General features: G+C 43.7%; 1 protein-coding gene across 5 annotated transcripts in view; it reads right to left on the minus strand.

Moving 5' to 3' along the window:
- The window catches only part of LOC116041995 (kelch-like protein 29), a 219,684-nt gene that overhangs the window by 100,381 nt on the left and 102,941 nt on the right, over positions 1-16,362 (minus strand). For all 5 annotated transcript variants that reach the window (XM_031288114.2, XM_031288115.2, XM_031288119.2 and 2 more), the window contains 2 exons: positions 9,988-10,135; positions 6,699-7,226 (listed from right to left, as the gene is read on the minus strand). In XM_031288114.2, the coding sequence (XP_031143974.1) occupies positions 6,699-7,226; positions 9,988-10,135 (676 nt within the window). The remainder of the gene's footprint in view (positions 1-6,698; positions 7,227-9,987; positions 10,136-16,362) is intronic.

Below are 16,362 nucleotides of genomic sequence, written 5' to 3' on the forward strand. Positions count from 1 at the left end.
TTGCAACATTTCCCAGCTCTGGTGAATTCCTTTTTCGGTTTCCACTTGAGCTACCTAGAATTAAGTAATGCTATGAGAGAGATAAAAATAAAAAATAAAAAATCCATGCATTTCATATTACAAGTTAAGCCTGTTTTGGAATCATAATAACCCTTAGATCTGCTTTAGCTAATCCTGATGTGGATAGCTTTAAGATAATCGCCCAGCACAACACCACACTGACTTTAATTAATTTACCACTGCTTACTCTGCAGACGCTGATCCGAGTCAGCATATTGGGAATTCAAATAAAGAAAACAACCTGGAACTCTAACACCAGATTCAGTATTTTATTTGTCTCAGTGAACGCCGTGCTTTTGTATGATTTGCAGTGAGGATGTAGTGGAGATCGTCTGCACTCTGTCAAGTGAAAGAGAGAGAGACAGAGAAGGGAAGGGAAAGGAATGGGGAGGGTTTAATTAATGTGCTTGCTATGATTAATGGTCTCAGTGTGGCTATCACAAACAGGCTGTGTTTTTAATAACTGGTTTGAACGGCCTGTCATGCTGGCAGTATATTCCTGTGGTTGAATCGAAATGAATATTTATGCATCACTCATAATACTGAGAATACTATATGCTTTATGTCTACTTAATAACTGTAGCTACTTTAGTCTATAGACAAATATCTCGGAGGTGAGAGATATGCAATCTGCACAAATGATAAGATAACCTTTGATGAGATTCGATAAGTGTCAGGGAAAGAGGCTCCTATCTCCCTTCAATATACAGCACCAGCACACACAGCTTGGCCTTGTAAACAGTCACTATTTTACTAATTTGGTGATCTACAATTTCCTCACTTACTGATAATATCATAGCAATTATCAAGTTCAAGTTACTTTTATTTGTCCCCCAATGGCGCAATTTGTTGTGCAGCAGATAGTATAGTACAAATCACACACAATCATACACACAATACAGAGATTGCCTACCTTGCAGGCATAGTTAAAAACAATAAAAAACAGTAAACAATCAATAAATAGTAAGTCAATAGGGCAAAGAACCAACACACAAGTGGACAGTAATGCTGCAGTGCCAATATGCTTTGTCCAAAAGTAAACAAAATGAATACATAATTAACCGCAGTTTGAATAACGCAGATAAAGCGGTCACAGCGGAGGAGATGTGAGCCAGCACTGGATGTGAGTCTGCGCCGGTTGCACCGTAGCAAAGTAAAACACTGATCTTAACTCAGCAAGGCATCTTAATTGCATTCACTAGCAGCTCCAGAGCTGCTTGGTCCCCGGTTGATGGCTGATGTGAGCTGACTGGAAGATGAACTTCCTGGGCAGAGACGAGGCTGGGTGTTGGTGGATATGTGTGACGGTGGGAGGACTACGTTTACGTGCGTCCCTCTCTTATAGCGGTGTGTGTGTGTGTGTGTGTGTGTGTGTGTGTGTGTGTGTGTGTGTTTCGTTCTTGTGTGTTTTTATGCATGTGATCGTCTGTCTGCATATGTGCATGTCTACCGATTACATTACATTACATTACATGTCATTTAGCTGACGCTTTTATCCAAAGCAACTTCCAATTAACCCCCAATTTCCAACTGCGGAACGGCTGCGGATCCGCTCCGGAACGGCGGCGGAGTCAATAGGTTTCCATTAAAGTCAATGTGTGTATTTCCACCGACTGCGGAACGGCTGCGTTCCGACTGCGTCCCAGCTCCGGCGATCCGCAGCCCTCCGGAGCAGATACGCAGAGCTTCTATTTTTGACGGACGCCGGAGAGCTCCGCAGCAATTCAGCACAGGGCAGATAGTGCGGGACAGGAAGTCGAGCACAGAAGCAAAATAAAACATCCGGTTAATTTTCAAAATAAAATACACAGTGCTCACGGCGGATCATATTTCCCTGCACTACACCTTGAAAACGTCATAATGGGCGGAGACAGGCCTGAAGTCAGAATTGAAACAAACTGTTGTTGGTTTTGTGGTTCTGTTTATAGAAACTACATCCTGTTATATCGCGCAATCATACGTGAATTCGCGAGATCTCGTGGGTCCTAGCAGCCGTTCTGCAACAAATACGGACCTGGTGGGTATTGAAGGACGGTGGAGCATGGAGCCGACACGCAGCAGAGCCGATCCGCAGCTGTTCCGCAGTTGGTGGAAATTGCGGGTAAGTGCTTTCAACCCTGAAGGTGTAAACTCCAGACAACAAGTAGTAAGTGCAAGTACATTAGCTTTAAATAAGCAAAAGAGCCATATAAAAGTGCAGCTTCAAGAAATATACTTTTTTTTTTTTGTGTGCGCGTGAGCGAGAGAGGAACCGGTAAAGGTCGGTGAGGTGGAAGGAAGCATTAAAATGATGTTTGACATAGGGCTGTCCTCGACTAAAGAAATTCTTAGTCGACTAACACTTATATGATTTTGTCGATTAATCGATTAGTAATCGACAGAGGTGTGCTCTTTGAGAGGTGGTTAAGACTAGAAAAGCACAATATAAATGTAGTTAATGAACCATCTGTAAAACTGAGTTTCTCCACAATTAATCCTGCAAAAGCACCACTTTAAATCTTGTGCTTACCAGAAATGTGCTCATAAGTTTCTTGGAAATGAGTAATTAAGCATGAATAAGCATAAAAAATGACTCATCAACTAAAGAAATCTTAGTCGACTAAGACCAAAACGACCGATTAGTCGACTAATCGACTAAGAGGTGGCAGCCCTAGTTTGACATGAGAAAAAAGGCAAGGAGCCGCAGCTTATGCTCAGTAAGGCAGCAGGTGGCCCGACAGATCTGTCTGTGACCCCAAACTTCAATCTCGACTACAGCTTCCAAACACACGCAGCGACTGTGCTTCACCTGCTCCTCATTTTTTAGGGATTTACTAACAAAAACAGAATTTCCATCAGCGCCACAGTGTGTTGCAGGATGACCACGCAGCGACCAAAAGTCGCATCAGTTCTCAGTTCATGCTAAGCTGGACAAAAACAATATCAAAAACAAACATTTGAGTGGTAACCTTTATAACAGGCTCGGATATGTGAAAATAATAACTTCCTTTTGATGTTGCGTTTTTCAGTCGTGAGCTGAGTTTAAATGGAGCTCAATCAGCGAGCGAGTCCGTCCCTGCTGAGCTCGGCACTAGCTTCCTTTGGCTGATATTCATCAGGACAGCCATCGATTTTAATGACTTTGTCAATAGACACACACCGACTTCGCTCTCAGCATTTCTCTCTCTCTCTCTCATGTTCACCCTCTCTCTGTATGCAACTCCTCTTCTCTCACCTCCCCCTGTGTCCTGCTCTTTTTCCTTTTTTATTGCCAGTTTTAACAACGTCAGTCATCCTGTATTGCCACATTTCACAAAATGTGCCGACAGTTGCGATTGCCGTTACACGAGCGTTGGAAAGCTTGGCGAGTTCTCCCTTTTGAGAAGACGATAAAAAAAAATTAGTGAGGAGGCGGTGTGAAGGAAATGAACAATCGCAAGAAGGTGTGGAGTTTGACTTGTATACTGTGACAGGCAGAAAAGCCCTGCTGTGGATGGAGAAACCAGGTAGTCAGATCACAGCCTGGTGACTTGCATATCGCAGTAGGTGATGGGGTTAAAGCCGCATTCAAGCTGCTCTGTGTGAATCATCACATAAACTCCGGCACACAAACATATGGCATGCACGCAGACATATACAAACACACAAACTATATACTGTAAACAGAAATACAGACACATATCCATACAGAGACACATACAGACAGACAAACATTCACCCACACACAGAGAGAGAGAGAGGAGCACACAGTTGTTGATGTGCCCACTGATGCAGAGCGAAGACAAATTGTTCCCTTTGAAGGCAAAGCCAAATCAAACACGGAGTGTGATTTCTGTCACTGTGGTGTTTGGCTTTAAGGCTGTGAGGCTGACATCTGACAAAACATCCATGCAGTCACACCCAACAAGTTGTGCAGGTGAGCAACCGCACACACATTTGTACACATGCACGCACGCACAGCGGACTGTTGTGCAGCTGGATTAAGGTGGAAGAGCTCCGTCAGCTCCTCCAAGATCCAGGCCTTTGCCATCAAAAAGCCACAAAACCTCCTCTGTACATCAGCGCTTGCTAGCATTGTGTCCAGAGACTCAAGCCTTTTTTTCTAATGCAGCGACACAATCACTTAAGTAGCGGCTTTAGTATTTAAACCGTCCAATAATCACTTCTAAAAAAACACTCTGACATGAGATGCACGACCAGGATTTGACTGTTGCAAGTGAACATCACAATATAGTCTCTCACTATTTAAATGTCCATCCATCGGAATGGCGAACAGACATAGTTATTAAATGCCTATATTTGCTTGGGGTGGGTTCTCTTTTAGGACCTCTATCAGGAGGATAGTTCATCAGCTATTCAAGCAAAGTCTTCCACATGTCAGTCAGTGGCACAGTGTGCACTCATTTATTCCCTATTTTGCCTTTTAACCCAGAAGCCCTGACTAGGTTAACCCTGCATGAGTGATATGGTGTTTTTATTGCACTTTTCTTGAGGACGAAAAAAAAAAGCCTTTGTGTGTTAGTGAGAAGAAAAAGAACAAGAAATGCACCATTGTCAGTCTGTGTCGATGCAGAGATTTTGCCGCCTACTAGATTTATGGCAGATGTGTGTGTAACCCCCACAATCTCTGCCATGGGATCAGATTTGCCAACCCTCTTATCCCCATCTCAGCCATGAGAGGGCTGCAGAAACACTGACCTGTAGCTGCTTTCCGTTCTTTTCACAAACTACTTCCATTTAGTTTTTTTGTCCAAGCAGAAAGAGAAAAGTGCCAACAGCAGGTTAAGAGAATTGTAACACAAGCGAGCCAGAATGCAGGTCGCAAGAGCTCACCCTCCATATTTTACCCCTATGCCACTACAGCAGGACCGTATGTACACTTGCCACGTTGATATGCAGTGTTAATTGATTTGAAACACAACTCGTAAGACCAGTGGGAGCTCGGGATTTGTGACCTTCTGGAATGAGCCAGGAAAGCAGAGGGAAGGGAGGGATGGAAAAGCTACAGGAAGTGACAGAGATAATCAGAATGCCAGAGAAGCGCAGACAGAAGGACAGCAGTGGGCAGCGTCTTGAGGGGCAGGGCAGATTGCAGTGGCATTGTTGTGATTACAGCTGCGAAGTTAAGTGTTCCCGTCGGGGGAGAGGTCCGCCTCGCCACTCAGGAGCCTGCTGGGGAGATGTCACGACCGCTAATATACTGATGCTCGCCGTTTTACCCATTTCCACTGGTCTTGTGACATTACCCTTACTAATGTCTAGCCAATGCCAAGCAGGGATGATGAAAACTGCTAAAATGGTTCAGGAGATGTGAGATTCAAGAGCATATGATTTGCAGTTTGACCTTCATACAGGCCTACACAAGATTTCAAGTGTGTCTAGAAATTGACACAGGGATGCTTTCCCTTTCCGCCTTTGAAATACAGCAGCTGACAAACTGTAACCATACCAGCTGAATATATTAACTTTATCATAGCATGAATCACTGCGACAGTGTTCCCAGAATTTTAACAATCCCACAGCGTTTTCCTCCCCTGTAAAAAGGCTCGGTGTAAATACTGTAATTCCAATTAAACTCTGGCTTCTTGGCCTGTTAGAAGAAGGTCGATACATTTTGACACGCACATGGTTAATGGATCGCGACAGTCTATTCAACAAAGCAGCTAAAAAGCTCTCATTCGACAGGGACCGGACTGAGCCGACGAGCCCTAGTCTAATTATCCATTTCCAATTCTACCTGCAGTCTCATTTCAATGTATCGCAGGCAGTGCCCCAAAATAATTGCTTTTTTTTTTTTGCAATCTGCAAGTTCATTTGCACACATTTTATTGATCGAAATGAGTCAGGAAAAAGAAAACAATCCAAACCTAAATTAAAAGCTTCATTAAATGTGAAAATTGGTCAGGGAATTGAGAACATCTGTTTCTAGCGCCCTGCGTCGTAAACTCCAAGGTTAAACCAAACACCAATTTACGGCTTGCAGACTCAAGCTTCACAAACACAGCGCGAACCGTCAACAACAACGAGGCCTCAAACGATTTTGAGAGATATGCGAGGGCAAGGACTGAAAGCTCTTTCTGCCTTGTGTTTAGTAGGCCTTGCGAGTATCGCAACCGAGAGTGGTGAAAGGATAAACCTGACTCACTTTCAACCAATTTCAGTGCACACAACAGTACAGATGCTGTATAGTAGTTTGAGATCAGTACAACATGGTCTATCAAAAAGAATCCACTGTAGGCAGTATTACAGGTTCTTAGAAGCAGCCATCTCACCGCAGCTTTAGGTGCACCTCCGTTCTCTGCAACCTTGGAGCAGCTTTGAAGCCAATTGGCTCGGTTTGCGAGTTGTATTTTAACAACCCCCCTTTGCTTGAGTGTTTGCTGCCTTGTTTATGACTGTTGGCATCCGAAACGGCTCTGGTATACAAACAGAGGGCAGAGGCCTATGCGCTTCATTCCAGCACGGCCCTGCATAAGGGGAGGTCACAAGGACTAGAGAGCTAAGAGTACATTGATTTCATACCTAACTCTGCTTTGATTTAGGCTTTCAAAGATAGTCGTGACAGGTTCCATATCCTGAAGAGAGAGATTCTAAAAAATAAAAAAAACACAAAAAGTCTGCCTTTGCAGAGTGCATCGGCTGGGGCTGTCTGTGCTTACCTTTAGGATGTCCTGGGTCACTGAACTCGTACTTCCCCATCCCGACTGTCCGCAGCATTTGCAGCCCGTTAGGACCATCCTGATTGTCTCCAGCTGTGGGATGGGCCTGCGCCACTGCAGCCGCCTGTCCATTGGTCAGTGGCAAGGCAGGGTGCTGGATGAGGCCGTGGTGAGAGGTTAAGTGGCCGTTGCCCATCACACTGTGAGGATTTGAATGGACCACGTGGTTGGCTTGGGCAGCGAGGGCGGACGGCGCGACCGTGGGCTGAGCCGATTGGTACGGAGGCTGGCTGGGCATGCTCAGCACCATGGAGGGCGGCTGCTGGGTCGACTGTGGCGTCAGCTGGAAGTGGGCCGTCATTAGGGGGTGCTGCGGGGGTACTGGTGCCTGGATGGATGGGGTTACTCCTATGATGGGTGACTGCGCAGTCACACTGTGGCTGAAGGAGGGCGGCTGGGGGAGGGCGTAGGTGTGGGGCAGGAGGCTGGGCTGGCTCACCGCTGCTACTGGTGCAGCCCAGGAAGGACCTACAGGCAAACAAATGGACGGAAGAGAGAAAAGAAAGAGGTTAATCAATTGTATATCCAGCTTTTATACCCTAAAACCACATGAAAGTTGAGGCATTTCCAAAAAGAAGGGCAAAGTGAGTATAAGCCTGGTATTAGATGATTAAATCGAGACAGAAAACAGCACGAGAAGACAAATTGCAGCTTGAATCGGTTCCTCTCCACACCACAACTGTCAGTGTGCTGCTCCGCTTCAAGTCCAAGTTTGTTTTTGACTTAAGACTTAACATCAAACAAAAAATGTCTGAAGCAACGTACAGATCTGCGTCCAAGATCAACATCATAATAAGATTAAGAGATTTACTCTGCTACAAGACGAACAAATGCTTTTCTGAATGTGAAAGCATACATGCTTAGTGCATGTGCCAGTCAACACCATTATCTGTGTAGGAGCCTGTGTTTACCCAGACACTCGGAGTCAATCATTTCTATACCCTGAGGCGTTAGATACTGAGGTGTGCTGGGAAGACGCAGCCATATTTGTTCTGATCCCTCTCTCCCTCACTCATTCGCTCCTATTCCCTCATCTCCTAGCTCCTCCTGCCATGGTCAAAGCTCCAAAAATAGCCTACCACTCTGCCAAGGGGCCAAAGGCTAGAACACAGCGTGCAAAAAGCTACAGAAAAAAAGCCCACATTCATCATGATACTGGCCATGCTGATATAATAGTATGGGCTGGGAAGGATGGAGAGGGAGGGAGTGATAAAGACAGAAATTGACGAAATTGAAGAAAAGGAAGAGGGTGGGAATTGAAAAGACTCCAGAGGCCAGTTCCGTTCATAATTGAGCATGGCGCTAATTGGCATCAACACTATGTATAATTTTCCTTATTTTGCAGCTCATCATGATAAAAGGGTTAGTATAATAGCAAAGGGGTCAGTATAATAATTCCACATCTTATGAAGTTTTACAGTATTAATGCAGTGATGGCATTGACAAGAATTTGACATGTATATATTGCATCCGTCCTATCTATCTATAATTAATAAGGCAAAGAATTTCATTATCGGGACCCAACATTGACCTACATTCATAGGCCTTTCCTGCAGAGTTTAAATGAAGCAGCTGCATTGATATTAATTCTGGTCTTGTCTCCAAATTACAATTTTCAAAAGTGTCGTGTTCCCTTATAAAAGCTCCACTTATTATTTATCTATTTATTTCACAGCTTGCTTGAGTTGAAATCATGGCATCAAAGTAAATTATTATTTTTGTACAAAAAAAAAAAAAAAAACTAAAGTTAAAACAAAAACTTTGTTTTCAAAGGCAAACTTTCTTCAACAGACACAACAGTGAAGTTTCTGTTGAAAGAAACCGCTGATTAATTCTGGCGCAGTTGGCAGAGAACTCTCTGGCAACACAGTTCAGTGAAGTGTGGAGAGGAGCTGGCTTCATTGCAAACGCCAGTCACAGCTTGAAGTAGCGCACACGCGCAAATCAATATGCAACACTATGCTTGGATTTGAATGTCATATGTGACAGTGTGCTGGGTCTGTGACATGTGACATCTCACTCTCAATGACGCTTTACTCCGAGCTGGAGTGTGGCTGTGGGAGCTGCGGTGGAGGGAGCAAGCCTCGTTCACTTGCACACAATAATAGGACCTCCAGAACTTCATGGCCAAGCGGGCGGCACCGCAGAGCTCCATACTTCTATCACAAGTGCATCCATTCCATCATAACAGTACCTCCCATAGTTTCTGCTAAAGAAACATCCCTCTTGGATAACTAATCAAACTGATTAATTATTCATCCAATTACAGCAATGTAAGATATGCTAATTATTGTACAGGCAGTAGAACAGGCTAAAACATGTTTGGAGCATGATGCAGAGTAGCAGCTGACTACAATTTGGATTTGTTGAGCTGGAATTTCCACTGGAACAAGCTCTGTGCCAGTATTATTTTTAAATGAGACACATTTGTGATGAGCAGGAGGCAGAGGCCAGCAGAGCAATGAAAGGAAATGAACTGCTCTAGGGCAGAGCCATTCTGGGTGAGTTCATTACAATAAGAGTAGAAAACTTCAACGATGGCTTAACCCGTTGATGCCGGGTCTGCGCACTGCGCTGCTCTGCCACTGTTGTTCAGTACACGTTGTTTAAGGGCATGTATAGAATAAGGTCGACATCTAAATTAGACCTGGAGGAGATCATTTGGAGGACTTTGCTACGTGGGTTTAATTTAGACTAAATCAGTGACACGATGACATTAACAAGGACAATAAAAGGAGAGCCGAGTGAAGGTGGTGGCGGAGTGGAAGGCCTGGGAAGATGCAAAATGGATTTGTACTTTTCTCTACTTTTTTAAACTTTGTGATATCACACAAACATTTTTATAGTTATATGCATAAACAAGCTAGTTTATGTAAAGATGATGTTGTTGTGTATGTTAAATATGCATGATTGCGTATGTAAAGTATGCATGTTGTGGATGCAAACGCATTTTATGTAGGGCAAGGCAGCCAAGATGTCTCATTAGCATTGGAGGCTGCAGTTGGGGGGGGGTTTAACACAAACATGTGTGTGCAAAGTGAGTGGTCCGTGTACATGCATACATCTGCATTGTGCAGGTGTACTGATGAAGAAAAACTCACATCAGGAGGGACCAGTGCATGCATCTGTCAGTATGTGTGTGTGTGTGTGTGTGTGTGTGTGTGTGTGTGTGTGTGTGTGTGTGTGTGTGTGTGTGTGTGTGTGTGTGTGTGTGTGTGTGATTCATTACCGGTGGGCTCGCTGTCTCGATGTTGCTTGGCAGGGGGCTCATCTGTATCCCAGGGTGTGAGCTGGTTGATGGGTGTCTGTCCCCACCTCACCCCTGGAGCCAGCAGCAGTCCTGGGGTCTGGCTGTCTCCAGGAGACAGACCGGAGACCTGCAGCACAGCAATGAAAAACAACAGCACTGATGAGGGCGTCATATGAAGAAAAGAAAAAAAGAAAATAAAGAGGAAATGTGCAAGAAATAAAAAACAAACCACTCAATTTGATCAACAGCTATGGTTTAATTCCAACATTTTATTTTATAGCTTATATGAAAAATGCAACAAATCACAGCCATCAAACTGTTTTTTTGAAGTGACCTGTGATTATGGGGCATGGTATATAATTGATTAGTGAGTGAGTGCTGATTACAGCCAATATGTAATGGGAACAACGGAAAGAAAATCATATTCACGGCCTCAAGAGTCTTTGCAGAAATTCCAGTATTTCTCTTTGTATATGTAAGCCACTAATAACAATTAACTTTCTAGTGTGGGCTACATTCAAATTCAGATCCTTCCCCTCTGAGACTTTGTATATCTTCATTTTGCAATGAATTAAACATTGTGTTCAGTCAAGTGAGATAATAGAATTCTGAACACAAATACGACAAATAAGAGTAAATAGAAAGAAACCCTTTTGCTGGGTTGAGGAAAACAAAATGTAATTTCAAAAGAGAAAATGAAAAGCTAGGTGACAATGTGCGTGGGGGGGGGGGGGGGGGGGGGAAACCCAAGGCAACTTCACCAAACTTAACTAAGAGTTCCCTAAGCCTTTCTTTGCACCCACAACTTTAATAGTTTGCTCTGGTAGGGGAGTAAGAAATGTTATCAGGCAAGCCCAGGCTGATGAAAACACTGGGTCAATCACCACTGGACCCCTGAGCAATATTCACCTCTCCCTGTCTGCAGCTTGGACGCTCGGTCTAACCACCAGGCAGGGAGAGGGCAGAGCCCAGCCCGATTCCCCTGCATGCCCCAGCCAGCCTCTTGAGTTAATAGAAAAGACCTGGTCACCAGGCCCCTCCTTCGTCCTCCTGGCTGAGCCTTCCATCCCTCAATTCCATTATCCTCCCTGACCCGGCGTCCACTTTATCAAGCATGCCGTCATGCATTCCACCAGCTGTGTCGACAAAGCCCCGACAGAGCATGGGGCTGACCACACCGCGACAAAAATGCAATCCAAACAAGTCGGTTCACAGTGAACTAATGTGCAGCTTTACATATCGGATCGATCCCATTTCAGGAGAATTCACCCTCACTGCTTTGAGATGGATTTATCACAGCTTTGCAGGGCCTTAAAGCAGCCATATTATGCTCATTTTCAGGTTCATAATTGTATTTTAAGGTTGTACCAGTTTAATTTCAAAAAATGTTTAATTTTCAAAAAACACCATATTTGTGTTGTACTGCAGTGCTCTCTCTCACTGCTGCAGATCCTCTTTTCAGCTGGTCTCTGTTTTAGCTACAGAGTGAGACCTCTTTTCTTCTTCTTCTTCTGTACTATCTTTGATTGCACTGCACATGCCCAGTAGCTCAGATGTAGATCATGTCAGCTAGCTAGCTCCATAGACAGTAAAAGAAAGGCTGTTTCTACAACTTTGGTCAGTTACAAGGCAGGATTAGCTGGGAGACTTCTAAATGAGGGCGCACATGTAAGTAGTTCTTTTGTAGATTATGGTGAACTTGTGTATGTTGTAGCAGTGCTTTGCTATTGAGAACGAGGTAGCATGCTAGCGTTAGCATGCTAGCGTTAGCATGCTAACGCTACGAGCTAATGGTTGCGGTTAGCCTGCTCGTTTCGGCTTGTGACGTCACAAGCCGTGCCGATTTTGAACAGCTCACCCAGAGACTGAAGGCAGGACACATTCAGAAACCATATCTCACTCTAAACAGCATGGATGGATTTTTTTCAAAGTTTGTATGTGTGTGGAAGCACCAGAGACACAACATAACACCCCAAATCCCAGAAAAAGTGATTTTTTCATAATATGGGCACTTTAACATTTAAAGACATTACTTGGTATTGATGCAGCGCAACATCTGCCCTGTAATAAACAACTTCACAATCGCAGACAAGTTCAATTAGTGTCACTTACTTGATACATTTATAGTGAAAGTTATTTGACAGTTTGTAAGTGCTGGGGGCAAAAAGAAGAAGAAAAATAAAACAGCAAAGGGAAACATCTCAAGGCAAAGTAGAAAACTGAGTGATGGAGCGAGAGGATGAAGCTGGGTTTAGGGGGGAGACGGCCTGTCAAGGTCTTTTTGTCCAGCTCAACCTGTCGACTTCAGACAAGAGAAAACTGAAATGGTTTACTCAGAGAATGCCCTAAGCGCTCAATTCCATCTGAGAGCCCTGGAGACTCGAGGTGGGAAAATTCGGACCATTTTCAAGGTGAGGAGTTGCTTTCTATAGCCCACTATTTGTTTTAATGAGAGTTTTTCCTCCTACTGTATTCTTCTCCAGCCATGCTTTACCATCCCCTATATACAGGCAACTCATCATTAACTCGCAGCATTGACTCTTACTTTCCTTTAGCCCTGCACCTGCCTCATAATATTCTCCCATTAATACTCCCACCCATTTACCCAAAACAGAGAAGAAAAATCTCTTCTGCTGAAAGGCAATTCATCTGTCACAGTTTTAGTGCACCAGGAAAAATGAAAAAAAAAAAAAAAAAAAAAAGGGTTCAGCGCCATCACATTGACAGCATATCAGCTCGGCTCAGAAACAATCCTGACTTGAAAATGATCAAGGTTAGATGGTAAATACACACACACACACACACACACACACACACACACAGAGAAGCCAGAAGATATCAGACGGGATGTTTATTAAGATGGCAGAATAGCTGCAGGTAGGCAGGAAGGTACGGGAAGTTCTAGGAGAGCGCCTGTCATTTTCTCTCAATTTTATTTGCTCTCCCTATTTCCAGTCCCCTCCTCCCTGGCCGCCCATTATCACCGGGCAGCAGATGGTTTCCTCTGACTCGACAAAAACCATGCTGGAGAGGAGGAGGGGAGCCAGATAAATAATGTTTGAGTCGTGCCAAGCCATTCTGTGTTTGTTGTCATGCTGGCTGGGAAAAAGGTTGTCGTTTTTTTGTAGCGTACGCAGCATCTGTGCATATGGACCACATACTGTAGGTGTGGAATGTGGCAGTAATACACAGACACACATAAAGGTGAAATCACGCATGCATATACCAAAACTTTTGCGGATAATTTTTTTGTCAGTCAACTAATTGATGAATTGCTCTTTTCATGTCTTTTGAAAAAACTAAGGTCAATTTCCATCAAGTTCGTCTGGCTCAACAGATATTACAGTACATTGCTGGGATACAGCCTGAAACCCTGCACGTCTCACAGGCGCCAGATGTCCCTCCCCTTCTGCTATCGCCGCTATCTATTTTGCAAGGGCAAGGTTGCTGCATCCGGGGCTTAGCGCCGCCCAGGACGGATGTGATTAGTTAAAATCACAGCACAACAAAATACAAACAAGCCAGAGTGGTTTTTTTTCACCTATCCCAGAATAGATAAGCAATGTAGCCAAATAACACTCTAGCGCTGTATAAAGTAGACTAAAGCTGCATTTTATACAAACCAGTGGAACGTTTTGCTATGAAAAAGATGTGTATTGCTCTATATTAAACAGGAATTAGTGTGGGGATCTTGTTCAATTTATGAACTGTACTTTAAACCTAAAGACAAAAAAAAGTATGGCCCTTTTTCATTTTCATCCCAGTTGTAATGCAAAGCCTTTTTCAGGATTTGAAGCATTTGCTCCTCCTGCACTTTCACACATGCAGATACACATGAGCACACACATGCACACACAGCAAAACTAGAAGGATCTTTCCCCCTTCTCAAACCTCTGACTGTTGCACACATGTCAGAATCAGTGTATCAATGAGAGGAAGATAAAATCAAGATGCATCAGGTCTAAATATATACTCTTCTGTCCGGGCAGCGGAGACAGCAGTCTGATTCTGGCTGGCGTATCAGCTATTTTCTCGGACACGGCAAAGACTGACATCTGTCATTATGTGCGCTCTGTCATCTCACAATACTAGGCAGCATTCATGTGCCTACCAGAACCTCCTGCCACTGGCTACCATCTGCTGTGGGTACATACAGGAGGGGCCTTGTGGTGATATCCAGGGCTCTGGGCTTTGATTGCTTTGAGTCATCCACAACATTCACGTCCAAATAAACAGGAAAATGTTTGCTCACTGCTTTGTGTTTGCCTTTGCATTTTGTTCGAGCCAGGCCTTGTCTGGGTGAGTTATTGCACCAGTTCAATCCTATAATCACACGGGGTAGGACACCAGGCTTCCACAGAAAACTACCACCATGGACATTCTGCTTTAAGCTCCAGCTTTTTGTACCTATTGTGATTGTGGTATGGGCCAGTTTACCAAAGCCTGAACATATAGTTCTCCCATCCAGTTAAGAGATGGCTTTAGTTTCCCAAGAGAAATTACTTTTTTGCTCGACTCGGAGAGAAACAGCAAGAGAGAGTGAGAGCAAGAGAGAGAGAGAGATGAGTATGTCTATAACACCCAGGTCCCATTGGGAGCACACATTGAAATCAACTGCTATGACATTTAATAACAACAAGACAGAACAGGTGTAGGGAGCAAAGCAGGTTTTGAGAAAGCAGTAGAAGGAGAAGAAAAAAAAAGAGAGGAGGGTTGAGGGAGGGCTCAGGTCTTAAATGGGGAAAGGGGCTCACACACATATAAACACACCGAGCAGGCTGGTAACAATACAGGACCACAGTGAAAAGCTAATCTCATGAAATGTCATTAGCACAATGAGATAGCAATGTGCAGGATGCAGGCCAGCGCTACACCCGGTTATTATGTTCTACCTTTTAAGGTTCAGTGTTCCTCTGGTGGCAAAGCTCTTAACGCACAAGAGGAAAATAACAGAGCGCGGGCGAGGAGGAGGTTCACTGTTGTGTGATATCACTCAGCTGGCATTATCACCAGGCCTGTTAATGGGCAGTTGTTTTCCTGATAGGTTTATCAGTTAATCTATTCCAAATGGATGGACCAGGAATGTTCCTGGATGTTTGGTGGTTTTGTGAAGCTGAAGCATTATGGTTTAATTCAAATGCATTAGAAAAAATAAATACACCTCCACAGCTATCCCGCTATCTCTGAGGGAGATGCATGTACACCAATTTAATTCTAATCAAAATCTCAATAAGAGCAGTCACTGCCTGTCTTGCTATATCATGTGCACCGGTAAAATAATATCACATTCCCACACCATGAGCAATTCATAAAAACAGTATGTGCGGGCGAGGAAATGAAATTCAACTCGGACAGAATGGCTTTTTCTTCCCTTTGGCCAGGCACGGACAGATACAGCGAATTTGACTGAAATGCGGAGGGTGATGGAAATAATGGCTTTCCTCAGAGAAAAGAAAGAGGAAAAATGGCAGCGAAGGAGTGAAAGATTGAGAGGCAGAGTAAGACAAACCCATCCATCACATAGCCTCGTATCATTGCCTTTGACAGATCATTTTCAGGTTTTTCTAAAATGGGGAGAAAAAAAAAAAAAAATCTTTTTCCTCCTCCTGCTCTGTCCTAAAGCTCCAATCAAGTGTGGTCCGAAACTGACCAGCAGCGCTAAGTAGCGTACAAAGGCGCACAACTAATTTTCGAACATTATTCACTTACTGTAAAAAGGTATCTCTTTTCCAACGCGCTGACACCTAAATGTGAAGTGGATTTGTTCTGGGCTTCCGTCATAATGGTGTTGAATGCTGGAGCCCAAACCACGGTGCGGCTGTGTCCAATCTATTAGACTGGAACATAGCAGAGCATCTCACGAGTAAACAAAGAGACCACTGCTCCATTTCTGGCAGCCATCTTAAAATGGAGTGGTGCTCCAACATGCCGAACAGCGTGGTGCCATATGATGGCTGCATACTGAAGAGACAGAGACGAAGAGAGGTAATATTTCTTTTTACTCCAAAGGATCTATTGTGTTGCACTTAAAAATGTGAACCAACACTGCTAGTAGACATATCCACTGCATTGTGCTTTTCTTGAGCATTAAAAAGCAAATCTTGTGTTGTGTTTAAAGACCTTATTGTAAAGTAAATATCGTAAACGACACCTTTTAACAATCAATAAAATAACTATAGATAGAAATCTGTAGCACAGCTCCTATAGTATCCCTCTTTGCTGAATCCAGGTTGGTAGCTCATTTGAAAAATTAACTTCCATACAATTCAAAAGTATTTGACCTTGCATAACATAATCATTCTATAGCCATGTGTTTTCTCACATTTATCTATCCATAATGGGAGGGTACAAAGA

The sequence above is a fragment of the Sander lucioperca genome, chromosome 19, assembly GCF_008315115.2.
Source record: "Sander lucioperca isolate FBNREF2018 chromosome 19, SLUC_FBN_1.2, whole genome shotgun sequence".
Lineage (NCBI taxonomy): Eukaryota > Metazoa > Chordata > Actinopteri > Perciformes > Percidae > Sander > Sander lucioperca.